Consider the following 26,344-nt stretch of genomic DNA (forward strand, 5'->3'; position numbering starts at 1 on the left):
ATTCGCTCAGTTTACGCAAAAAGTGTTCTACCGAAAAATGTCCTGTCAATTTGGACATTCAATTTGGATTCATCCTCTTCAATTCTGAGGAAAACTTCCTCAAGCAAGGTGGAAGGAATAGCTTTTTATTCACCCTTAAGCAGAACACCAACTCTGCCCCTAATGGCAGACGTTGACAGACCACAGAAGGGGGCCCTTTGATCCATTCTTCCCCTACATTCAAATGACCGTTACTCTGTTTGCTGGTGCCAGTTCCACAAGTGCGAGCATATAGCTCTAAAACAACGGCGAACTCTAAAAGCACATAGATTGTGCGACTTTACTTACGTAATCATATATAACAACAAATTTACTTTAAAAATTTTCATTTTTACAATTTTACTGTTGATTTAAATGAGTGAGGATTTAAAAATAAAAAATTATCCATAAAATTAATTCAAATATTGAAATTTTATTTTGAAACAGAAACCGCATATTAAATAATTTTTAAATTTTTATAACATAATTATATAAGTAAATATGTTTTCAATTATTATATAATTAAAAATCAATTGAAATATTAAAAAATTAAAGGAAAATAAATGCAAAACAAACACAATCACATATACGAGTAATAAAATATGTATCTGGTGTTTTTTACTTACCCATTCAGACATTTCATGTGTATCAGCATTTCGATGATGATAGTTTAATATCAGTATTGTTGATACAACGGATGAAGCTACCATGAACATAATACAATTAAAATATGTACCTATATAGATATATCGGGAAAAAATAAAAAGGACAAAGAAAAAGAAAAATAAATGTAAAAAGGATATTAATAAAAGATTAAAAAAATTAATTAAAAAATGTGTAGATTTTTACTTTAAAAATAAAAAATTAAAATCCGATTAAATATTTATTTGAAATAAATAATTTGAATAATTTTTTTAGAGACTTTTGAGGCAAATTGATACAATTTGTGACACCGAAAATTTAAAAAATCATTGGCCATTTTTCAACATTATAGTAGATTGAACACTTGTTTTTTAAATTGATTGGCAATCACCACAAAGACAGGCTCTCACAAGCACTTTAGATGAAAAGAATAATTATGTGTGTATGCAAATTTTCAGTATAGCGTTTTTAACATTATGATTAAATTAGTTTTCAAAATATATAACACATAAATGGCTACGCAACTCGGGTTTAAGTAAAAACTCGGACTATTTGGAACCCCAAACACTCTTAGAATCTTTACAACTTGAAACAAATGGACTTGATAACAATAATAATTGAAAGTATATTTTGTGCTAAATTCAATTACTTTAAAAATTTAATCAACTTAAAACTTTAATTTTAATTGCATTCGGTTAATTGAAATTTAATTACTATTCAGTTTGCGCGGCTTATTTAATAAAGATTTTTCATAACTATAATTGAAAATTTTTAAAATTTAATAAATGTTTTTATTGCGGCATTCTTTACAATACGGGTTGCAACTGTACATGTTCTGCTTGATAATGCGATAGTAAATTCAGACACATTGTTTAATAACACAATTTAAATTTTTCGAAAATTTAAAAGTAAATGCAGAAGGCATAATATGCATTTTTGATTAGTTATTTGGAAAAACTGTATTGTGTTTTATTTTGAAACTAATTTTGATAAGTTTGTGAGGCAATAATTCTAACTGGAAATTTTTGATTCTAAAAAAATAAAATATTCATTGATTTTTCAATAGCTCAAAATGGCAAAAAATTTTTGTTTTTTTGCCAAAGGTCGTGCAAAATTTTAAAAAATTTTCAATTTTTTGCCAAGGTAGGGGGTCGTGCAAAATTTTAAAAAATTTTCAATTTTTTGCCAAGGTAGGGGGTCGTGCAAAATTTTAAAAAATTTTCAATTTTTTGTCAAGGTAGGGGGTCGTGCAAAATTTTAAAAAATTTTGAATTTTTTGCCAAGGTAGGGGGTCGTGCAAAATTTTAAAAAATTTTTAATTTTTTGCCAAGGTAGAGGGTCGTGCAAAATTTTAAAAAATTTTCAATTTTTTGCCAAGGTAGGGGGTCGTGCAAAATTTTAAAAAATTTTCAATTTTTTGCCAAGGTAGGGGGTCGTGCAAAATTTTAAAAAATTTTCAATTTTTTGCCAAGGTAGGGGGTCGTGCTAAATTTTAAAAAATTTTAAATTTTTTGTCAAGGTAGGGGGTCGTGCAAAATTTTAAGAAATTTTCAAATTTTTGCCAAGATAGGGGGTCGTGCAAAATTTTAAAAAATTTTCAATTTTTTGCCAAGGTAGGGGGTCGTGCAAAATTTTAAAAAATTTTCAATTTTTTGTCAAGGTAGGGGGTCGTGCAAAATTTTAAAAAATTTTAATTTTTTGCCAAGGTAGGGGGTCGTGCAAAATTTTAAAAAATTTTTAATTTTTTGCCAAGGTAGAGGGTCGTGCAAAATTTTAAAAAATTTTCAATTTTTTGCCAAGGTAGGGGGTCGTGCAAAATTTTAAAAAATTTTCAATTTTTTGCCAAGGTAGGGGGTCGTGCAAAATTTTAAAAAATTTTCAATTTTTTGCCAAGGTAGGGGGTCGTGCTAAATTTTAAAAAATTTTCAATTTTTTGTCAAGGTAGGGGGTCGTGCAAAATTTTAAAAAATTTTCAATTTTTTGCCAAGGTAGGGGGTCGTGCAAAATTTTAAAAAATTTTTAATTTTTTGCCAAGGTAGGGGGTCGTGCAAAATTTTAAAAAATTTTAAATTTTTTGCCAAGGTAGGGGGTCGTGCAAAATTTTAAAAAATTTTCAATTTTTGCCAAGGTAGGGGGTCGTGCAAAATTTTAAGAAATTTTCAATTTTTTGCCAAGGTAGGGGGTCATGCAAAATTTTAAAAAATTTTCAATTTTTTGCCAATGTAGGGGGTCGTGCAAAATTTTGAAAAATTTTCAATTTTTTGCCAAGGTAGGGGGTCGTGCAAAATTTTAAAAAATTTTCAATTTTTTGCCAAGGTAGGGGGTCGTGCAAAATTTTAAAAAATTTTTAATTTTTTGCCAAGGTAGGGGGTCGTGCAAAATTTTAAAAAATTTTCAATTTTTTGCCAAGGTAGGGGGTCGTGCAAAATTTTAAAAAATTTTCAATTTTTTGCCAAGGTAGGGGGTCGTGCAAAATTTTAAAAAATTTTCAATTTTTTGCCAAGGTAGGGGGTCGTGCAAAATTTTAAAAAATTTTTAATTTTTTGCCAAGGTAGGGGGTCGTGCAAAATTTTAAAAAATTTTTAATTTTTTGCCAAGGTAGGGGGTCGTGCAAAATTTTAAAAAATTTTCAATTTTTTGCCAAGGTAGGGGGTCGTGCAAAATTTTAAAAAATTTTTAATTTTTTGCCAAGGTAGGGGGTCGTGCAAAATTTTAAAAAATTTTAAATTTTTTGCCAAGGTAGGGGGTCGTGCAAAATTTTAAAAAATTTTCAATTTTTGCCAAGGTAGGGGGTCGTGCAAAATTTTAAGAAATTTTCAATTTTTTGCCAAGGTAGGGGGTCATGCAAAATTTTAAAAAATTTTCAATTTTTTGCCAATGTAGGGGGTCGTGCAAAATTTTGAAAAATTTTCAATTTTTTGCCAAGGTAGGGGGTCATGCAAAATTTTAAAAAATTTTCAATTTTTTGCCAATGTAGGGGGGTCGTGCAAAATTTTGAAAAATTTACAATTTTTTGCCAAGGTATGGGGTCGTGCAAAATTTTAAAAAAATTTTAATTTTTTGCCAAGGTAGGGGGTCGTGCAAAATTTTAAAAAATTTTCAATTTTTTGCCAAGGTAGGGGGTCGTGCAAAATTTTAAAAAATTTTCAATTTTTTGCCAAGGTAGGGGGTCGTGCAAAATTTTAAAAAATTTTCAATTTTTTGCCAAGGTAGGGGGTCGTGCAAAATTTTAAAAAATTTTCAATTTTTTGCCAAGGTAGGGGGTCGTGCAAAATTTTAAAAAAATTTTAATTTTTTGCCAAGGTAGGGGGTCGTGCAAAATTTTAAAAAATTTTCAATTTTTTGCCAAGGTAGGGGGTCGTGCAAAATTTTAAAAAATTTTCAATTTTTTGCCAAGGTAGGGGGTCGTGCAAAATTTTAAAAAATTTTCAATTTTTTGCCAAGGTAGGGGGTCGTGCAAAATTTTAAAAAATTTTCAATTTTTTGCCAAGGTAGGGGGTCGTGCAAAATTTTAAAAAATTTTCAATTTTTTGTCAAGGTAGGGGGTCGTGCAAAATTTTAAGAAATTTTCAATTTTTTGCCAAGGTAGGGGGTCATGCAAAATTTTAAAAAATTTTCAATTTTTTGCCAATGTAGGGGGTCGTGCAAAATTTTGAAAAATTTTCAATTTTTTGCCAAGGTAGGGGGTCATGCAAAATTTTAAAAAACTTTCAATTTTTTGCCAATGTAGGGGGTCGTGCAAAATTTTGAAAAATTTTCAATTTTTTGCCAAGGTATGGGGTCGTGCAAAATTTTAAAATATTTTCAATTTTTTGCCAAGGTAGGGGGTCGTGCAAAATTTTAAAAAATTTTTGTTTTTTTGCCAAGGTAGGGGGTCGTGCAAAATTTTGAAAAATTTTAAATTTGTTGCCAAGGTAGGGGGTCGTGCAAAATTTTAAAAAATTTTCAATTTTTTGCCAAGGTAGGGGGTCGTGCAAAATTTTAAGAAATTTTCAATTTTTGCCAAGGTAGGGGGTCGTGCAAAATTTTAAGAAATTTTCAATTTTTTGCCAAGGTAGGGGGTCGTGCAAAATTTTAAAAAATTTTCAATTTTTTGCCAAGGTAGGGAGTCGTGCAAAATTTTAAGAAATTTTCAATTTTTGCCAAGGTAGGGGGTCGTGCAAAATTTTAAGAAATTTTCAATTTTTGCCAAGGTAGGGGGTCGTGCAAAATTTTAAGCAATTTTCAATTTTTGCCAAGGTAGGGGGTCGTGCAAAATTTTAAAAAATTTTAAATTTTTTGCCAAGGTAGGGGGTCGTGCAAAATTTTAAGAAATTTTCAATTTTTTGCCAAGGTAGAGGGTCGTGCAAAATTTTAAAAAATTTTCAATTTTTTGCCAAGGTAGGGGGTCGTGAAAAATTTTAAAAAATTTTCAATTTTTTGCCAAGTTAGGGGGTCGTGCAAAATTTTAAGAAATTTTCAAATTTTTGCCAAGGTAGGGAGTCGTGCAAAATTTTAAGAAATTTTCAATTTTTGCCAAGGTAGGGGGTCGTGAAAAATTTTAAAAAATTTTCAATTTTTTGCCAAGTTAGGGGGTCGTGCAAAATTTTAAGAAATTTTCAAATTTTTGCCAAGGTAGGGAGTCGTGCAAAATTTTAAGAAATTTTCAATTTTTGCCAAGGTAGGGGGTCGTGCAAAATTTTAAAAAATTTTCAATTTTTTGCTAAGGTAGGGGGTCGTGAAAAATTTTAAAAAATTTTAAATTTTTTGCCAAGGTAGGGGGTCGTGCGAAATTTTAAGAAATTTTCAATTTTTTGCCAAGGTAGGGAGTCGTGCAAAATTTTAAGAAATTTTAAATTTTTGCCAAGGTAGGGGGGTCGTGCAAAATTTTAAAAAATTTTCAATTTTTTGCCAATGTAGGGGGTCGTGCAAAATTTTGAAAAATTTTCAATTTTTTGCCAAGGTATGGGATCGTGCAAAATTTTAAAAAAATTTTAAATTTTTTGCCAAGGTAGGGGGGTCGTGCAAAATTTTAAAAAATTTTCAATTTTTGCCAAGGTAGGGGGTCGTGCAAAATTTTAAAAAATTTTCAATTTTTTGCCAAGGTAGGGGGTCGTGCTAAATTTTAAAAAATTTTCAATTTTTTGTCAAGGTAGGGGGTCGTGCAAAATTTTAAAAAATTTTCAATTTTTTGCCAAGGTAGGAGGTCGTGCAAAATTTTAAAAAATTTTCAATTTTTTGCCAAGGTAGGGGGTCGTGCAAAATTTTAAAAAATTTTCAATTTTTTGCCAAGGTAGGGGGTCGTGCAAAATTTTAAAAAATTTTTAATTTTTTGCCAAGGTAGGGGGTCGTGCAAAATTTTAAAAAATTTTCAATTTTTTGCCAAGGTAGGGGGTCGTGCAAAATTTTAAAAAATTTTTAATTTTTTGCCAAGGTAGGGGGTCGTGCAAAATTTTAAAAAATTTTAAATTTTTTGCCAAGGTAGGGGGTCGTGCAAAATTTTAAAAATTTTTCAATTTTTGCCAAGGTAGGGGGTCGTGCAAAATTTTAAGAAATTTTCAATTTTTTGCCAAGGTAGGGGGTCATGCAAAATTTTAAAAAATTTTCAATTTTTTGCCAAGGTAGGGGGTCGTGCAAAATTTTAAAAAATTTTCAATTTTTTGCCAAGGTAGGGGGTCGTGCAAAATTTTAAAAAATTTTCAATTTTTTGCCAAGGTAGGGGGTCGTGCAAAATTTTAAAAAATTTTCAATTTTTTGCCAAGGTAGGGGGTCGTGCAAAATTTTAAAAAATTTTTAATTTTTTGCCAAGGTAGGGGGTCGTGCAAAATTTTAAAAAATTTCCAATTTTTTGCCAAGGTAGGGGGTCATGCAAAATTTTAAAAAATTTTCAATTTTTTGCCAAGGTAGGGGGTCGTGCAAAATTTTAAAAAATTTTAAATTTTTTGCCAAGGTAGGGGGTCGTGCAAAATTTTAAAAAATTTTCAATTTTTTGCCAAGGTAGGGGGTCGTGCAAAATTTTAAAAAATTTTCAATTTTTTGTCAAGGTAGGGGGTCGTGCAAAATTTTAAAAAATTTTTAATTTTTTGCCAAGGTAGGGGGTCGTGCAAAATTTTAAAAAATTTCCAATTTTTTGCCAAGGTAGGGGGTCATGCTAAATTTTAAAAAATTTTCAATTTTTTGTCAAGGTAGGGGGTCGTGCAAAATTTTAAAAAATTTTAAATTTTTTGCCAAGGTAGGGGGTCGTGCAAAATTTTAAAAAATTTTCAATTTTTTGCCAAGGTAGGGGGTCGTGCAAAATTTTAAAAAATTTTCAATTTTTTGTCAAGGTAGGGGGTCGTGCAAAATTTTAAAAAATTTTCAATTTTTTGCCAAGGTAGGGGGTCGTGCAAAATTTTAAAAATTTTTTAATTTTTTGCCAAGGTAGGGGGTCGTGCAAAATTTTAAAAAATTTTCAATTTTTGCCAAGGTAGGGGGTCGTGCAAAATTTTAAGAAATTTTCAATTTTTTGCCAAGGTAGGGGGTCATGCAAAATTTTAAAAAATTTTCAATTTTTTGCCAATGTAGGGGGTCGTGCAAAATTTTGAAAAATTTTCAATTTTTTGCCAAGGTAGGGTCATGCAAAATTTTAAAAAACTTTCAATTTTTTGCCAATGTAGGGGGTCGTGCAAAATTTTGAAAAATTTTCAATTTTTTGCCAAGGTATGGGGTCGTGCAAAATTTTAAAAAATTTTCAATTTTTTGCCAAGGTAGGGGGTCGTGCAAAATTTTAAAAAATTTTCAATTTTTTCCCAAGGTAGGGGGTTGTGCAAAATTTTAAAAAATTTTCAATTTTTTTTCAAGGTAGGGGGTCGTGCAAAATTTTAAAAAATTTTCAATTTTTTGCCAAGGTAGGGGGTCGTGCAAAATTTTAAAAAATTTTTAATTTTTTGCCAAGGTAGGGGGTTGTGCAAAATTTTAAAAAATTTTCAATTTTTTGCCAAGGTAGGGGGTCGTGCAAAATTTTGAAAAATTTTCAATTTTTTGCCAAGGTATGGGGTCGTGCAAAATTTTAAAAAATTTTCAATTTTTTGCCAAGGTAGGGGGTCGTGCAAAATTTTAAAAAATTTTCAATTTTTTGCCAAGGTAGGGGGTCGTGCAAAATTTTTAAAAATTTTCAATTTTTTGCCAAGGTAATGGGTCGTGCAAAATTTTAAGAAATTTTCAATTTTTGCCAAGGTAGGGGGTCGTGCAAAATTTTAAGAAATTTTCAATTTTTTGCCAAGGTAGGGGGTCGTGCAAAATTTTAAAAAATTTTCAATTTTTTGCCAAGGTAGGGGGTCGTGCAAAATTTTAAGAAATTTTCAATTTTTGCCAAGGTAGGGGGTCGTGCAAAATTTTAAGAAATTTTCAATTTTTGCCAAGGTAGGGGGTCGTGCAAAATTTTAAAAAATTTTAAATTTTTTGCCAAGGTAGGGGGTCGTGCAAAATTTTAAGAAATTTTCAATTTTTTGCCAAGGTAGAGGGTCGTGCAAAATTTTAAAAAATTTTCAATTTTTTGCCAAGGTAGGGGGTCGTGAAAAATTTTAAAAAATTTTCAATTTTTTGCCAAGGTAGGGGGTCGTGCAAAATTTTAAAAAATTTTCAATTTTTGCCAAGGTAGCGGGTCGTGCAAAATTTTAAGAAATTTTCAATTTTTGCCAAGGTAGGGGGTCGTGCAAAATTTTAAGAAATTTTCAATTTTTGCCAAGGTAGGGGGTCGTGCAAAATTTTAAGAAATTTTCAATTTTTTGCCAAGGTAGAGGGTCGTGCAAAATTTTAAAAAATTTTCAATTTTTTGCCAAGGTAGGGGGTCGTGAAAAATTTTAAAAAATTTTCAATTTTTTGTCAAGGTAGGGGGTCGTGCAAAATTTTAAAAAATTTTAAATTTTTTGCCAAGGTAGGGGGTCGTGCAAAATTTTAAAAAATTTTCAATTTTTTGCCAAGGTAGGGGGTCGTGCTAAATTTTAAAAAATTTTCAATTTTTTGTCAAGGTAGGGGGTCGTGCAAAATTTTAAAAAATTTTAAATTTTTTGCCAAGGTAGGGGGTCGTGCAAAATTTTAAAAAATTTTCAATTTTTTGCCAAGGTAGGGGGTCGTGCAAAATTTTAAAAAATTTTCAATTTTTTGTCAAGGTAGGGGGTCGTGCAAAATTTTAAAAAATTTTCAATTTTTTGCCAAGGTAGGGGGTCGTGCAAAATTTTAAAAAATTTTTAATTTTTTGCCAAGGTAGGGGGTCGTGCAAAATTTTAAAAAATTTTCAATTTTTTGCCAAGGTAGGGGGTCGTGCAAAATTTTAAAAAATTTTCAATTTTTGCCAAGGTAGGGGGTCGTGCAAAATTTTAAGAAATTTTCAATTTTTTGCCAAGGTAGGGGGTCATGCAAAATTTTAAAAAATTTTCAATTTTTTGCCAATGTAGGGGGTCGTGCAAAATTTTGAAAAATTTTCAATTTTTTGCCAAGGTAGGGTCATGCAAAATTTTAAAAAACTTTCAATTTTTTGCCAATGTAGGGGGTCGTGCAAAATTTTGAAAAATTTTCAATTTTTTGCCAAGGTATGGGGTCGTGCAAAATTTTAAAAAATTTTCAATTTTTTGCCAAGGTAGGGGGTCGTGCAAAATTTTAAAAAATTTTCAATTTTTTCCCAAGGTAGGGGGTTGTGCAAAATTTTAAAAAATTTTCAATTTTTTTTCAAGGTAGGGGGTCGTGCAAAATTTTAAAAAATTTTCAATTTTTTGCCAAGGTAGGGGGTCGTGCAAAATTTTAAAAAATTTTTAATTTTTTGCCAAGGTAGGGGGTTGTGCAAAATTTTAAAAAATTTTCAATTTTTTGCCAAGGTAGGGGGTCGTGCAAAATTTTGAAAAATTTTCAATTTTTTGCCAAGGTATGGGGTCGTGCAAAATTTTAAAAAATTTTCAATTTTTTGCCAAGGTAGGGGGTCGTGCAAAATTTTAAAAAATTTTCAATTTTTTGCCAAGGTAGGGGGTCGTGCAAAATTTTTAAAAATTTTCAATTTTTTGCCAAGGTAATGGGTCGTGCAAAATTTTAAGAAATTTTCAATTTTTGCCAAGGTAGGGGGTCGTGCAAAATTTTAAGAAATTTTCAATTTTTTGCCAAGGTAGGGGGTCGTGCAAAATTTTAAAAAATTTTCAATTTTTTGCCAAGGTAGGGGGTCGTGCAAAATTTTAAGAAATTTTCAATTTTTGCCAAGGTAGGGGGTCGTGCAAAATTTTAAGAAATTTTCAATTTTTGCCAAGGTAGGGGGTCGTGCAAAATTTTAAAAAATTTTAAATTTTTTGCCAAGGTAGGGGGTCGTGCAAAATTTTAAGAAATTTTCAATTTTTTGCCAAGGTAGAGGGTCGTGCAAAATTTTAAAAAATTTTCAATTTTTTGCCAAGGTAGGGGGTCGTGAAAAATTTTAAAAAATTTTCAATTTTTTGCCAAGGTAGGGGGTCGTGCAAAATTTTAAAAAATTTTCAATTTTTGCCAAGGTAGGGGGTCGTGCAAAATTTTAAGAAATTTTCAATTTTTGCCAAGGTAGGGGGTCGTGCAAAATTTTAAGAAATTTTCAATTTTTGCCAAGGTAGGGGGTCGTGCAAAATTTTGAAAAATTTTCAATTTTTTGCCAAGGTATGGGGTCGTGCAAAATTTTAAAAAATTTTCAATTTTTTGCCAAGGTAGGGGGTCGTGCAAAATTTTAAAAAATTTTCAATTTTTGCCAAAGTAGGGGGTCGTGCAAAATTTTAAGAAATTTTCAATTTTTTGCCAAGGTAGAGGGTCGTGCAAAATTTTAAAAAATTTTCAATTTTTTGCCAAGGTAGGGGGTCGTGAAAAATTTTAAAAAATTTTCAATTTTTTGTCAAGGTAGGGGGTCGTGCAAAATTTTAAAAAATTTTAAATTTTTTGCCAAGGTAGGGGGTCGTGCAAAATTTTAAAAAATTTTCAATTTTTTGCCAAGGTAGGGGGTCGTGCTAAATTTTAAAAAATTTTCAATTTTTTGTCAAGGTAGGGGGTCGTGCAAAATTTTAAAAAATTTTAAATTTTTTGCCAAGGTAGGGGGTCGTGCAAAATTTTAAAAAATTTTCAATTTTTTGCCAAGGTAGGGGGTCGTGCAAAATTTTAAAAAATTTTCAATTTTTTGTCAAGGTAGGGGGTCGTGCAAAATTTTAAAAAATTTTCAATTTTTTGCCAAGGTAGGGGGTCGTGCAAAATTTTAAAAAATTTTTAATTTTTTGCCAAGGTAGGGGGTCGTGCAAAATTTTAAAAAATTTTCAATTTTTTGCCAAGGTAGGGGGTCGTGCAAAATTTTAAAAAATTTTCAATTTTTGCCAAGGTAGGGGGTCGTGCAAAATTTTAAGAAATTTTCAATTTTTTGCCAAGGTAGGGGGTCATGCAAAATTTTAAAAAATTTTCAATTTTTTGCCAATGTAGGGGGTCGTGCAAAATTTTGAAAAATTTTTAATTTTTTGCCAAGGTAGGGGGTTGTGCAAAATTTTAAAAAATTTTCAATTTTTTGCCAAGGTAGGGGGTCGTGCAAAATTTTAAAAAATTTTTAATTTTTTGCCAAGGTAGGGGGTCGTGCAAAATTTTAAAAAATTTTCAATTTTTTGCCAAGGTAGGGGGTCGTGCAAAATTTTAAAAAATTTTCAATTTTTTCCCAAGGTAGGGGGTTGTGCAAAATTTTAAAAAATTTTCAATTTTTTTTCAAGGTAGGGGGTCGTGCAAAATTTTAAAAAATTTTCAATTTTTTGCCAAGGTAGGGGGTCGTGCAAAATTTTAAAAAATTTTTAATTTTTTGCCAAGGTAGGGGGTTGTGCAAAATTTTAAAAAATTTTCAATTTTTTGCCAAGGTAGGGGGTCGTGCAAAATTTTGAAAAATTTTCAATTTTTTGCCAAGGTATGGGGTCGTGCAAAATTTTAAAAAATTTTCAATTTTTTGCCAAGGTAGGGGGTCGTGCAAAATTTTAAAAAATTTTCAATTTTTTGCCAAGGTAGGGGGTCGTGCAAAATTTTTAAAAATTTTCAATTTTTTGCCAAGGTAATGGGCTTGGCAAAAAATTGAAAATTTTAAAAAATTTTCAATTTTTTGCCAAGGTAGGGGGTCGTGCAAAATTTTAAAAAATTTTCAATTTTTTGCCAAGGTAGGGGGTCGTGCAAAATTTTTAAAAATTTTCAATTTTTTGCCAAGGTAATGGGTCGTGCAAAATTTTAAGAAATTTTCAATTTTTGCCAAGGTAGGGGGTCGTGCAAAATTTTAAGAAATTTTCAATTTTTTGCCAAGGTAGGGGGTCGTGCAAAATTTTAAAAAATTTTCAATTTTTTGCCAAGGTAGGGGGTCGTGCAAAATTTTAAGAAATTTTCAATTTTTGCCAAGGTAGGGGGTCGTGCAAAATTTTAAGAAATTTTCAATTTTTGCCAAGGTAGGGGGTCGTGCAAAATTTTAAAAAATTTTAAATTTTTTGCCAAGGTAGGGGGTCGTGCAAAATTTTAAGAAATTTTCAATTTTTTGCCAAGGTAGAGGGTCGTGCAAAATTTTAAAAAATTTTCAATTTTTTGCCAAGGTAGGGGGTCGTGAAAAATTTTAAAAAATTTTCAATTTTTTGCCAAGGTAGGGGGTCGTGCAAAATTTTAAAAAATTTTCAATTTTTGCCAAGGTAGGGGGTCGTGCAAAATTTTAAGAAATTTTCAATTTTTGCCAAGGTAGGGGGTCGTGCAAAATTTTAAGAAATTTTCAATTTTTGCCAAGGTAGGGGGTCGTGCAAAATTTTGAAAAATTTTCAATTTTTTGCCAAGGTATGGGGTCGTGCAAAATTTTAAAAAATTTTCAATTTTTTGCCAAGGTAGGGGGTCGTGCAAAATTTTAAAAAATTTTCAATTTTTGCCAAAGTAGGGGGTCGTGCAAAATTTTAAGAAATTTTCAATTTTTTGCCAAGGTAGAGGGTCGTGCAAAATTTTAAAAAATTTTCAATTTTTTGCCAAGGTAGGGGGTCGTGCAAAATTTTAAGAAATTTTCAATTTTTGCCAAGGTAGGGGGTCGTGCAAAATTTTAAGAAATTTTCAATTTTTGCCAAGGTAGGGGGTCGTGCAAAATTTTAAAAAATTTTAAATTTTTTGCCAAGGTAGGGGGTCGTGCAAAATTTTAAGAAATTTTCAATTTTTTGCCAAGGTAGAGGGTCGTGCAAAATTTTAAAAAATTTTCAATTTTTTGCCAAGGTAGGGGGTCGTGCAAAATTTTAAGAAATTTTCAATTTTTTGCCAAGGTAGGGTGTCGTGCAAAATTTTAAAAAATTTTCAATTTTTGCCAAGGTAGGGGGGTCGTGCAAAATTTTAAGAAATTTTCAATTTTTGCCAAGGTAGGGGGTCGTGCAAAATTTTAAGAAATTTTCAATTTTTGCCAAGGTAGGGGGTCGTGCAAAATTTTAAGAAATTTTCAATTTTTGCCAAGGTAGGGGGTCGTGCAAAATTTTAAAAAATTTTAAATTTTTTGCCAAGGTAGGGGGTCGTGCAAAATTTTAAGAAATTTTCAATTTTTTGCCAAGGTAGAGGGTCGTGCAAAATTTTAAAAAATTTTCAATTTTTTGCCAAGGTAGGGGGTCGTGAAAAATTTTAAAAAATTTTCAATTTTTTGCCAAGTTAGGGGGTCGTGCAAAATTTTAAGAAATTTTCAAATTTTTGCCAAGGTAGGGAGTCGTGCAAAATTTTAAGAAATTTTCAATTTTTGCCAAGGTGGGGGTCGTGCAAAATTTTAAAAAATTTTCAATTTTTTCCCAAGGTAGGGGGTCGTGCAAAATTTTAAAAAATTTTCAATTTTTTGCCAAGGTAGGGGGTCGTGCAAAATTTTAAAAAATTTTCAATTTTTTGCCAAGGTAGGGGGTCGTGAAAAATTTTAAAAAATTTTCAATTTTTTGCCAAGGTAGGGGGTCGTGCAAAATTTTAAGAAATTTTCAAATTTTTGCCAAGGTAGGGAGTCGTGCAAAATTTTAAGAAATTTTCAATTTTTGCCAAGGTAGGGGGTCGTGCAAAATTTTAAAAAATTTTCAATTTTTTGCTAAGGTAGGGGGTCGTGAAAAATTTTAAAAAATTTTAAATTTTTTGCCAAGGTAGGGGGTCGTGCGAAATTTTAAGAAATTTTCAATTTTTTGCCAAGGTAGGGAGTCGTGCAAAATTTTAAGAAATTTTCAATTTTTGCCAAGGTAGGGGGTCGTGCAAAATTTTAAAAAATTTTCAATTTTTTGCTAAAGTCGTGCAAAATTTTAAGAAATTTTCAATTTTTGGCCAAGGTGGGGGTCGTGCAAAATTTTAAAAAATTTTCAATTTTTTGCCAAGGTAGGGAGGGGGTCGTGCAAAATTTTAAAAAATTTTCAATTTTTTGCCAAGGTAGGGAGTCGTGCCAAATTTTAAGAAATTTTCAATTTTTGCCAAGGTAGGGGGTCGTGCAAAATTTTAAAAAATTTTCAATTTTTTGCCAAGGTATGGGGTCGTGCAAAATTTTAAAAAATTTTCAATTTTTTGCCAAGGTAGGGGGTCGTGCAAAATTTTAAAAAATTTTCAATTTTTTGCCAAGGTAGGGGGTCGTGCAAAATTTTAAGAAATTTTCAATTTTTTGCCAAGGTAGGGGGCCGTGCAAAATTTTAAAAAATTTTCAATTTTTTGCTAAGGTCGTGCAAAATTTTAAGAAATTTTCAATTTTTGGCCAAGGTGGGGGTCGTGCAAAATTTTAAAAAATTTTCAATTTTTTGCCAAGGTAGGGGGTCGTGCAAAATTTTAAAAAATTTTCAATTTTTTGCCAAGGTAGGGAGTCGTGCAAAATTTTAAGAAATTTTCAATATTTGCCAAGGTAGGGGGTCGTGCAAAATTTTAAAAAATTTTCAATTTTTTGCTAAGGTCGTGCAAAATTTTAAAAAATTTTCGTGCAAAATTTTAAAAAATTTTCAATTTTTTGCCAAGTTAGGGAGTCGTGCAAAATTTTAAAAAATTTTCAATTTTTTGCCAAGGTAGGGGGTCGTGCAAAATTTTAAATAATTTTTAATTTTTTGCCAAGGTAGGGGGTTGTGCAAAATTTTAAAAAATTTTCAATTTTTTGCCAAGGTAGGGGGTCGTGCAAAATTTTGAAAAATTTTCAATTTTTTGCCAAGGTATGGGGTCGTGCAAAATTTTAAAAAATTTTCAATTTTTTGCCAAGGTAGGGGGTCGTGCAAAATTTTAAAAAATTTTCAATTTTTTGCCAAGGTAGGGGGTCGTGCAAAATTTTAAAAAATTTTCAATTTTTTGCCAAGGTAGGGGGTCGTGCAAAATTTTGAAAAATTTTCAATTTTTTGCCAAGGTATGGGGTCGTGCAAAATTTTAAGAAATTTTCAATTTTTTGCCAAGGTAGGGGGTCGTGCAAAATTTTAAAAAATTTTCAATTTTTTGCCAAGGTAGGGGGTCGTGCAAAATTTTAAGAAATTTTCAATTTTTGCCAAGGTAGGGGGTCGTGCAAAATTTTAAGAAATTTTCAATTTTTGCCAAGGTAGGGGGTCGTGCAAAATTTTAAAAAATTTTCAATTTTTTGCCAAGGTAGGGGGTCGTGCAAAATTTTAAAAAATTTTCAATTTTTTGCCAAGGTAGGGAGTCGTGCAAAATTTTAAGAAATTTTCAATATTTGCCAAGGTAGGGGGTCGTGCAAAATTTTAAAAAATTTTCAATTTTTTGCTAAGGTCGTGCAAAATTTTAAAAAATTTTCGTGCAAAATTTTAAAAAATTTTCAATTTTTTGCCAAGTTAGGGAGTCGTGCAAAATTTTAAAAAATTTTCAATTTTTTGCCAAGGTAGGGGGTCGTGCAAAATTTTAAATAATTTTTAATTTTTTGCCAAGGTAGGGGGTTGTGCAAAATTTTAAAAAATTTTCAATTTTTTGCCAAGGTAGGGGGGTCGTGCAAAATTTTGAAAAATTTTCAATTTTTTGCCAAGGTATGGGGTCGTGCAAAATTTTAAAAAATTTTCAATTTTTTGCCAAGGTAGGGGGGTCGTGCAAAATTTTAAAAAATTTTTAATTTTTTGCCAAGGTAGGGGGTTGTGCAAAATTTTAAAAAATTTTCAATTTTTTGCCAAGGTAGGGGGTCGTGCAAAATTTTGAAAAATTTTCAATTTTTTGCCAAGGTATGGGGTCGTGCAAAATTTTAAGAAATTTTCAATTTTTTGCCAAGGTAGGGGGTCGTGCAAAATTTTAAAAAATTTTCAATTTTTTGCCAAGGTAGGGAGTCGTGCAAAATTTTAAGAAATTTTCAATTTTTGCCAAGGTAGGGGGTCGTGCAAAATTTTAAGAAATTTTCAATTTTTGCCAAGGTAGGGGGTCGTGCAAAATTTTAAGAAATTTTCAATTTTTGCCAAGGTAGGGGGTCGTGCAAAATTTTAAGAAATTTTCAATTTTTGCCAAGGTAGGGGGTCGTGCAAAATTTTAAGAAATTTTCAATATTTGCCAAGGTAGGGGGTCGTGCAAAATTTTAAAAAATTTTCAATTTTTTGCTAAGGTCGTGCAAAATTTTAAAAAATTTTCAATTTTTTGCCAAGGTAGGGGGTCGTGCAAAATTTTAAAAAATTTTCAATTTTTTGCCAAGGTAATGGGTCGTGCAAAATTTTAAGAAATTTTCAATTTTTGCCAAGGTAGGGGGGTCGTGCAAAATTTTAAGAAATTTTCAATTTTTTGCCAAGGTAGGGGGTCGTGCAAAATTTTAAAAAATTTTCAATTTTTTGCCAAGGTAGGGAGTCGTGCAAAATTTTAAGAAATTTTCAATTTTTGCCAAGGTAGGGGGTCGTGCAAAATTTTAAGAAATTTTCAATTTTTGCCAAGGTAGGGGGTCGTGCAAAATTTTAAGAAATTTTCAATTTTTGCCAAGGTAGGGGGTCGTGCAAAATTTTAAAAAATTTTCAATTTTTTGCCAAGGTAGGGGGCCGTGCAAAATTTTAAAAAATTTTCAATTTTTTGCCAAGGTAGGGGGTCGTGCAAAATTTTAAGAAATTTTCAATTTTTGCCAAGGTAGGGGGTCGTGCAAAATTTTAAGAAATTTTCAATTTTTGCCAAGGTAGGGGGTCGTGCAAAATTTTAAAAAATTTTCAATTTTTTGCCAAGGTAGGGGGTCGTGCAAAATTTTAAAAAATTTTCAATTTTTTGCCAAGGTAGGGAGTCGTGCAAAATTTTAAGAAATTTTCAATATTTGCCAAGGTAGGGGGGTCGTGCAAAATTTTAAAAAATTTTCAATTTTTTGCTAAGGTCGTGCAAAATTTTAAAAAATTTTCGTGCAAAATTTTAAAAAATTTTCAATTTTTTGCCAAGTTAGGGAGTCGTGCAAAATTTTAAAAAATTTTCAATTTTTTGCCAAGGTAGGGGGTCGTGCAAAATTTTAAATAATTTTTAATTTTTTGCCAAGGTAGGGGGTTGTGCAAAATTTTAAAAAATTTTCAATTTTTTGCCAAGGTAGGGGGGTCGTGCAAAATTTTGAAAAATTTTCAATTTTTTGCCAAGGTATGGGGTCGTGCAAAATTTTAAAAAATTTTCAATTTTTTGCCAAGGTAGGGGGTCGTGCAAAATTTTAAAAAATTTTTAATTTTTTGCCAAGGTAGGGGGTTGTGCAAAATTTTAAAAAATTTTCAATTTTTTGCCAAGGTAGGGGGTCGTGCAAAATTTTGAAAAATTTTCAATTTTTTGCCAAGGTATGGGGTCGTGCAAAATTTTAAGAAATTTTCAATTTTTTGCCAAGGTAGGGGGGTCGTGCAAAATTTTAAAAAATTTTCAATTTTTTGCCAAGGTAGGGAGTCGTGCAAAATTTTAAGAAATTTTCAATTTTTGCCAAGGTAGGGGGTCGTGCAAAATTTTAAGAAATTTTCAATTTTTGCCAAGGTAGGGGGTCGTGCAAAATTTTAAGAAATTTTCAATTTTTGCCAAGGTAGGGGGTCGTGCAAAATTTTAAGAAATTTTCAATTTTTGCCAAGGTAGGGGGGTCGTGCAAAATTTTAAGAAATTTTCAATATTTGCCAAGGTAGGGGGTCGTGCAAAATTTTAAAAAATTTTCAATTTTTTGCTAAGGTCGTGCAAAATTTTAAAAAATTTTCAATTTTTTGCCAAGGTAGGGGGGTCGTGCAAAATTTTAAAAAATTTTCAATTTTTTGCCAAGGTAATGGGTCGTGCAAAATTTTAAGAAATTTTCAATTTTTGCCAAGGTAGGGGGTCGTGCAAAATTTTAAGAAATTTTCAATTTTTTGCCAAGGTAGGGGGTCGTGCAAAATTTTAAAAAATTTTCAATTTTTTGCCAAGGTAGGGAGTCGTGCAAAATTTTAAGAAATTTTCAATTTTTGCCAAGGTAGGGGGTCGTGCAAAATTTTAAGAAATTTTCAATTTTTGCCAAGGTAGGGGGTCGTGCAAAATTTTAAGAAATTTTCAATTTTTGCCAAGGTAGGGGGTCGTGCAAAATTTTAAAAAATTTTCAATTTTTTGCCAAGGTAGGGGGCCGTGCAAAATTTTAAAAAATTTTCAATTTTTTGCCAAGGTAGGGGGTCGTGCAAAATTTTTAAAAATTTTCAATTTTTTGCCAAGGTAATGGGTCGTGCAAAATTTTAAGAAATTTTCAATTTTTGCCAAGGTAGGGGGTCGTGCAAAATTTTAAGAAATTTTCAATTTTTTGCCAAGGTAGGGGGTCGTGCAAAATTTTAAAAAATTTTCAATTTTTTGCCAAGGTAGGGAGTCGTGCAAAATTTTAAGAAATTTTCAATTTTTGCCAAGGTAGGGGGTCGTGCAAAATTTTAAGAAATTTTCAATTTTTGCCAAGGTAGGGGGGTCGTGCAAAATTTTAAGAAATTTTCAATTTTTGCCAAGGTAGGGGGGTCGTGCAAAATTTTAAAAAATTTTAAATTTTTTGCCAAGGTAGGGGGTCGTGCAAAATTTTAAGAAATTTTCAATTTTTTGCCAAGGTAGAGGGTCGTGCAAAATTTTAAAAAATTTTCAATTTTTTGCCAAGGTAGGGGGTCGTGAAAAATTTTAAAAAATTTTCAATTTTTTGCCAAGTTAGGGGGGTCGTGCAAAATTTTAAGAAATTTTCAAATTTTTGCCAAGGTAGGGAGTCGTGCAAAATTTTAAGAAATTTTCAATTTTTGCCAAGCTGGGGGTCGTGCAAAATTTTAAAAAATTTTCAATTTTTTGCCAAGGTAGGGGGTCGTGCAAAATTTTAAAAAATTTTCAATTTTTTGCCAAGGTAGGGGGTTCGTGCAAAATTTTAAAAAATTTTCAATTTTTTGCTAAGGTCGTGCAAAATTTTAAGAAATTTTCAATTTTTGGCCAAGGTGGGGGTCGTGCAAAATTTTAAAAAATTTTCAATTTTTTGCCAAGGTAGGGGGTCGTGCAAAATTTTAAAAAATTTTCAATTTTTTGCCAAGGTAGGGAGTCGTGCAAAATTTTAAAAAATTTTCAATTTTTTGCTAAGGTCGTGCAAAATTTTAAAAAATTTTCGTGCAAAATTTTAAAAAATTTTCAATTTTTTGCCTGCCAAGTTAGGGAGTCGTGCAAAATTTTAAAAAATTTTCAATTTTTTGCCAAGGTAGGGGGTCGTGCAAAATTTTAAAAAATTTTCAATTTTTTGCTAAGGTCGTGCAAAATTTTAAAAAATTTTCGTGCAAAATTTTAAAAAATTTTCAATTTTTTGCCAAGTTAGGGGGTCGTGCAAAATTTTAAAAAATTTTCAATTTTTTGCCAAGGTAGGGGGTCGTGCAAAATTTTAAAAAATTTTCAATTTTTTGCCAAGGTAGGGGGTCGTGAAAAATTTTAAAAAATTTTCAATTTTTTTGCCAAGTTAGGGGGTCGTGCAAAATTTTAAAAAATTTTCAATTTTTTGCTAAGGTCGTGCAAAATTTTAAGAAATTTTCAATTTTTGGCCAAGGTGGGGGTCGTGCAAAATTTTAAAAAATTTTCAATTTTTTGCCAAGGTAGGGGGTCGTGCAAAATTTTAAAAAATTTTCAATTTTTTGCCAAGGTAGGGAGTCGTGCAAAATTTTAAGAAATTTTCAATATTTGCCAAGGTAGGGGGTCGTGCAAAATTTTAAAAAATTTTCAATTTTTTGCTAAGGTCGTGCAAAATTTTAAAAAATTTTCGTGCAAAATTTTAAAAAATTTTCAATTTTTTGCCAAGTTAGGGAGTCGTGCAAAATTTTAAAAAATTTTCAATTTTTTGCCAAGGTAGGGGGTCGTGCAAAATTTTAAATAATTTTTAATTTTTTGCCAAGGTAGGGGGTTGTGCAAAATTTTAAAAAATTTTCAATTTTTTGCCAAGGTAGGGGGTCGTGCAAAATTTTGAAAAATTTTCAATTTTTTGCCAAGGTATGGGGTCGTGCAAAATTTTAAAAAATTTTCAATTTTTTGCCAAGGTAGGGGGTCGTGCAAAATTTTAAAAAATTTTCAATTTTTTGCCAAGGTAGGGGGTCGTGCAAAATTTTAAAAAATTTTCAATTTTTTGCCAAGGTAGGGGGTCGTGCAAAATTTTGAAAAATTTTCAATTTTTTGCCAAGGTATGGGGTCGTGCAAAATTTTAAGAAATTTTCAATTTTTTGCCAAGGTAGGGGGTCGTGCAAAATTTTAAAAAATTTTCAATTTTTTGCCAAGGTAGGGGGTCGTGCAAAATTTTAAGAAATTTTCAATTTTTGCCAAGGTAGGGGGTCGTGCAAAATTTTAAGAAATTTTCAATTTTTGCCAAGGTAGGGGGTCGTGCAAAATTTTAAAAAATTTTCAATTTTTTGCCAAGGTAGGGGGTCGTGCAAAATTTTAAAAAATTTTCAATTTTTTGCCAAGGTAGGGAGTCGTGCAAAATTTTAAGAAATTTTCAATATTTGCCAAGGTAGGGGGTCGTGCAAAATTTTAAAAAATTTTCAATTTTTTGCTAAGGTCGTGCAAAATTTTAAAAAATTTTCGTGCAAAATTTTAAAAAATTTTCAATTTTTTGCCAAGTTAGGGAGTCGTGCAAAATTTTAAAAAATTTTCAATTTTTTGCCAAGGTAGGGGGTCGTGCAAAATTTTAAATAATTTTTAATTTTTTGCCAAGGTAGGGGGTTGTGCAAAATTTTAAAAAATTTTCAATTTTTTGCCAAGGTAGGGGGTCGTGCAAAATTTTGAAAAATTTTCAATTTTTTGCCAAGGTATGGGGTCGTGCAAAATTTTAAAAAATTTTCAATTTTTTGCCAAGGTAGGGGGTCGTGCAAAATTTTAAAAAATTTTTAATTTTTTGCCAAGGTAGGGGGTTGTGCAAAATTTTAAAAAATTTTCAATTTTTTGCCAAGGTAGGGGGTCGTGCAAAATTTTGAAAAATTTTCAATTTTTTGCCAAGGTATGGGGTCGTGCAAAATTTTAAGAAATTTTCAATTTTTTGCCAAGGTAGGGGGGTCGTGCAAAATTTTAAAAAATTTTCAATTTTTTGCCAAGGTAGGGAGTCGTGCAAAATTTTAAGAAATTTTCAATTTTTGCCAAGGTAGGGGGTCGTGCAAAATTTTAAGAAATTTTCAATTTTTGCCAAGGTAGGGGGTCGTGCAAAATTTTAAGAAATTTTCAATTTTTGCCAAGGTAGGGGGTCGTGCAAAATTTTAAGAAATTTTCAATTTTTGCCAAGGTAGGGGGTCGTGCAAAATTTTAAGAAATTTTCAATATTTGCCAAGGTAGGGGGTCGTGCAAAATTTTAAAAAATTTTCAATTTTTTGCTAAGGTCGTGCAAAATTTTAAAAAATTTTCAATTTTTTGCCAAGGTAGGGGGTCGTGCAAAATTTTAAAAAATTTTCAATTTTTTGCCAAGGTAATGGGTCGTGCAAAATTTTAAGAAATTTTCAATTTTTGCCAAGGTAGGGGGGTCGTGCAAAATTTTAAGAAATTTTCAATTTTTTGCCAAGGTAGGGGGTCGTGCAAAATTTTAAAAAATTTTCAATTTTTTGCCAAGGTAGGGAGTCGTGCAAAATTTTAAGAAATTTTCAATTTTTGCCAAGGTAGGGGGTCGTGCAAAATTTTAAGAAATTTTCAATTTTTGCCAAGGTAGGGGGTCGTGCAAAATTTTAAGAAATTTTCAATTTTTGCCAAGGTAGGGGGTCGTGCAAAATTTTAAAAAATTTTCAATTTTTTGCCAAGGTAGGGGGCCGTGCAAAATTTTAAAAAATTTTCAATTTTTTGCCAAGGTAGGGGGTCGTGCAAAATTTTTAAAAATTTTCAATTTTTTGCCAAGGTAATGGGTCGTGCAAAATTTTAAGAAATTTTCAATTTTTGCCAAGGTAGGGGGTCGTGCAAAATTTTAAGAAATTTTCAATTTTTTGCCAAGGTAGGGGGTCGTGCAAAATTTTAAAAAATTTTCAATTTTTTGCCAAGGTAGGGAGTCGTGCAAAATTTTAAGAAATTTTCAATTTTTGCCAAGGTAGGGGGTCGTGCAAAATTTTAAGAAATTTTCAATTTTTGCCAAGGTAGGGGGGTCGTGCAAAATTTTAAGAAATTTTCAATTTTTGCCAAGGTAGGGGGGTCGTGCAAAATTTTAAAAAATTTTAAATTTTTTGCCAAGGTAGGGGGTCGTGCAAAATTTTAAGAAATTTTCAATTTTTTGCCAAGGTAGAGGGTCGTGCAAAATTTTAAAAAATTTTCAATTTTTTGCCAAGGTAGGGGGTCGTGAAAAATTTTAAAAAATTTTCAATTTTTTGCCAAGTTAGGGGGTCGTGCAAAATTTTAAGAAATTTTCAAATTTTTGCCAAGGTAGGGAGTCGTGCAAAATTTTAAGAAATTTTCAATTTTTGCCAAGCTGGGGGTCGTGCAAAATTTTAAAAAATTTTCAATTTTTTGCCAAGGTAGGGGGTCGTGCAAAATTTTAAAAAATTTTCAATTTTTTGCCAAGGTAGGGGGTCGTGCAAAATTTTAAAAAATTTTCAATTTTTTGCTAAGGTCGTGCAAAATTTTAAGAAATTTTCAATTTTTGGCCAAGGTGGGGGTCGTGCAAAATTTTAAAAAATTTTCAATTTTTTGCCAAGGTAGGGGGTCGTGCAAAATTTTAAAAAATTTTCAATTTTTTGCCAAGGTAGGGAGTCGTGCAAAATTTTAAAAAATTTTCAATTTTTTGCTAAGGTCGTGCAAAATTTTAAAAAATTTTCGTGCAAAATTTTAAAAAATTTTCAATTTTTTGCCAAGTTAGGGAGTCGTGCAAAATTTTAAAAAATTTTCAATTTTTTGCCAAGGTAGGGGGTCGTGCAAAATTTTAAAAAATTTTCAATTTTTTGCTAAGGTCGTGCAAAATTTTAAAAAATTTTCGTGCAAAATTTTAAAAAATTTTCAATTTTTTGCCAAGTTAGGGGGTCGTGCAAAATTTTAAAAAATTTTCAATTTTTTGCCAAGGTAGGGGGTCGTGCAAAATTTTAAAAAATTTTCAATTTTTTGCCAAGGTAGGGGGTCGTGAAAAATTTTAAAAAATTTTCAATTTTTTGCCAAGTTAGGGGGTCGTGCAAAATTTTAAGAAATTTTCAAATTTTTGCCGAGATAGGGGGTCGTGCAAAATTTTAAAAAATTTTCAATTTTCTGCCAAGGTAGGGGGTCATGCAAAATTTTAAAAAATTTTCAATTTTTTGCCAAGAAGGGGGTCGTGTGAAATTTTAAAAAATTTTCAATTTTTTGCCAAGGTAGGGGATCGTATAAAATTTTAAAAAATTTTCAATTTTTTGCCAAGGTAGGGGGTCGTGCAAAATTTTAAAAAATTTTCAATTTTTTGTCAAGGTAGGGGGTCGTGCAAAATTTTAAAAAATTTTCAATTTTTTGCCAAGGTAGGGGGTCGTGCAAAATTTTAAAAAATTTTTAATTTTTTGCCAGGGTAGGGGGTCGTGCAAGATTTTAAAAAATTTTCAATGTTTTGCCAAGGTAGGGGGTCGTGCAAAATTTTGAAAAATTTTCAATTTTTTGCCAAGGTATGGGGTCGTGCAAAATTTTAAAAAATTTTCAATTTTTTGCCAAGGTAGGGGGTCATGCAAAATTTTAAAAAATTTTCAATTTTTTGCCAAGGTAGGGGGTCGTGCAAAGTTTAAAACATTTTCAATTTTTGCCAAGGTATGGGGTCGTGCAAAATTTTAAAAAATTTTCAATTTTTTGCCAAGTTAAGGGGTCGTGCAAAATTTTAAAAAATTTTCAATTTTTTGCCAAGGTAGGGGGTCGTGCAAAATTTTGAAAAATTTTCAATTTTTTGCCAAGGTATGGGGTCGTGCAAAATTTTAAAAAATTTTCAATTTTTTGCCAAGGTAGGGGGTCGTGCAAAATTTTAAAAAATTTTCAATTTTTTGCCAAGGTAGGGGGTCGTGTAAAATTTTAAAAAATTTTCAATTTATGCCAAGGTAGGGGGTCGTGCAAAATTTTAAAAAATTTTCAATTTTTTGCCAAGGTATGGGGTCGTGCAAAATTTTAAAAAATTTTCAATTTTTTGCCAAGGAGGGGGTCGTGTAAAATTTTAAAAAATTTTCAATTTTTTGCCAAGGTATGGGGTCGTGCAAAATTTTAAAAAATTTTCAATTTTTTGCCAAGGTAGGGGGTCGTGCAAAATTTTAAGAAATTTTCAATTTTTTGCCAAGGTAGGGGGTCGTGCAAAATTTTAAAAAATTTTCAATTGGTCGTGCAAAATTTTAAAAAATTTTCAATTTTTTGCCAAGGTAGGGGGTCGTGCAAAATTTTAAGAAATTTTCAATTTTTTGCCAAGGTAGGGGGTCATGCAAAATTTTGAAAAATTTTCAATTTTTTGCCAAGGTAGGGGGTCGTGCAAAATTTTAAAAAATTTTCAATTTTTTGCCAAGGTAGGGGGTCGTGCAAAATTTTAAAAAATTTTCAATTTTTTGCCAAGGTAGGGGGTCGTGCAAAATTTTAAAAAATTTTTAATTTTTTGGCAAGGTAGGGGGTCGTGCAAAATTTTGAAAAATTTTCAATTTTTTGCCAAGGTAGGGGGTCGTGCAAAATTTTAAAAAATTTTCAATTTTTGCCAAGGTAGGGGGTCGTGCAAAATTTTAAAAAATTTTCAATTTTTTGCCAAGGTAGGGGGTCGTGCAAAATTTTAAAAAATTTTGAATTTTTTGCCAAGGTAGGGGGTCGTGCAAAATTTTAAAAAATTTTAAATTTTTTGCAAATTTTGTCGTGCAAAATTTTAAAAAATTTTTAATTTTTTGCCAAGGTAGGGGGTCGTGCAAAATTTTAAGAAATTTTCAATTTTTTGCCAAGGTAAGGGGTCATGCAAAATTTTGAAAAATTTTCAATTTTTGCCAAGGTAGGGGGTCGTGCAAAATTTTAAAAAATTTTCAATTTTTTGCCAAGGTAGGGGGTCGTGCAAAATTTTAAGAAATTTTCAATTTTTTGCCAAGGAGGGGGTCGTGCAAAATTTTAAAAAATTTTCAATTTTTTGCCAAGGTAGGGGGTCGTGCAAAAGCTTAAAAAATTTTCAATTTTTGCCAAGGTAGGGGGTCGTGCAAAATTTTAAAAAATTTTCAATTTTTTGCCAAGGTAGGGGGTCGTGCAAAATTTTAAAAAATTTTTAATTTTTTGCCAAGGTAGGGAGTCGTGCAAAATCTTAAAAAATTTTCAATGTTTTGCCAAGGTAGGGGGGTCATGCAAAATTTTGAAAAATTTTCAATTTTTTGCCAAGGTAGGGGGTCGTGCAAAATTTTAAAAAATCTTTAATTTTTTGGCAAGGTAGGGGGTCGTGCAAAATTTTAAAAAATTTTCAATTTTTTGCCAAGGTAGGGGGGTCGTGCAAAATTTTAAAAAATTTTCAATTTTTTGTCAAGGTAGGGGGTCGTGCAAAATTTTGAAAAATTTTAAATTTTTTGCCAAGGTAGGGGGTTCGTGCAAAATTTTGAAAAATTTTCAATTTTTTGCCAAGGTAGGGGGTCGTGCAAAATTTTAAAAAATTTTCAATTTTTTGCCAAGGTATGGGGTCGTGCCAAATTTTAAAAAATTTTCAATTGGTCGTGCAAAATTTTAAAAAATTTTCAATTTTTTTGCCAAGGTAGGGGGTCGTACAAAATTTTAAAAAATTTTCAATTTTTTGCCAAGGTAGGGGGTCGTGCAAAATTTTAAAAAATTTTCAATTTTTTGTCAAGGTAGGGGGTTGTGCAAAATTTTGAAAAATTTTAAATTTTTTGCCAAGGTAGGGGGTTCGTGCAAAATTTTAAAAAACTTTCAATTTTTTGCCAAGGTAGGGGGTCGTGCAAAATTTTAAAAAATTTTAAATTTTTTGCCAAGGTAGGGGGTCGTGCAAAATTTTAAAAAATTTTCAATTTTTTGCCAAGGTAGGGGGTCGTGCAAAATTTTAAAAAATTTTGAATTTTTTGCCAAGGTAGGGGGTCGTGCAAAATTTTAAGAAATTTTCAATTTTTTGCCAAGGTAGGGGGTCGTGCAAAATTTTGAAAAATTTTCAATTTTTTGCCAAGGTAGGGGGTCGTGCAAAATTTTAAAAAATTTTCAATTTTTTGCCAAGGTATGGGGTCGTGCCAAATTTTAAAAAATTTTCAATTGGTCGTGCAAAATTTTAAAAAATTTTCAATTTTTTGCCAAGGTAGGGGGTCGTACAAAATTTTAAAAAATTTTCAATTTTTTGCCAAGGTAGGGGGTCGTGCAAAATTTTAAAAAATTTTAAATTTTTTGTCAAGGTAGGGGGTCGTGCAAAATTTTAAAAAATTTTCAATTTTTT

General features: G+C 31.0%; 1 protein-coding gene across 2 annotated transcripts in view; it reads right to left on the reverse strand.

The window, feature by feature from the left end:
• LOC129608886 (neuronal acetylcholine receptor subunit alpha-7-like) overlaps positions 1-26,344 on the reverse strand; it is a 149,576-nt gene that overhangs the window by 23,811 nt on the left and 99,421 nt on the right. For both annotated transcript variants that reach the window (XM_055520656.1, XM_055520655.1), the window contains exon 7: positions 645-754. In XM_055520656.1, coding sequence (XP_055376631.1) covers positions 645-754 — 110 coding nt within the window. The remainder of the gene's footprint in view (positions 1-644; positions 755-26,344) is intronic.

The sequence above is a fragment of the Condylostylus longicornis genome, unplaced genomic scaffold (genome assembly GCF_029603195.1).
Source record: "Condylostylus longicornis isolate FDR11 unplaced genomic scaffold, ASM2960319v2 ptg000037l, whole genome shotgun sequence".
Taxonomy (NCBI): Eukaryota; Metazoa; Arthropoda; class Insecta; order Diptera; family Dolichopodidae; genus Condylostylus; species Condylostylus longicornis.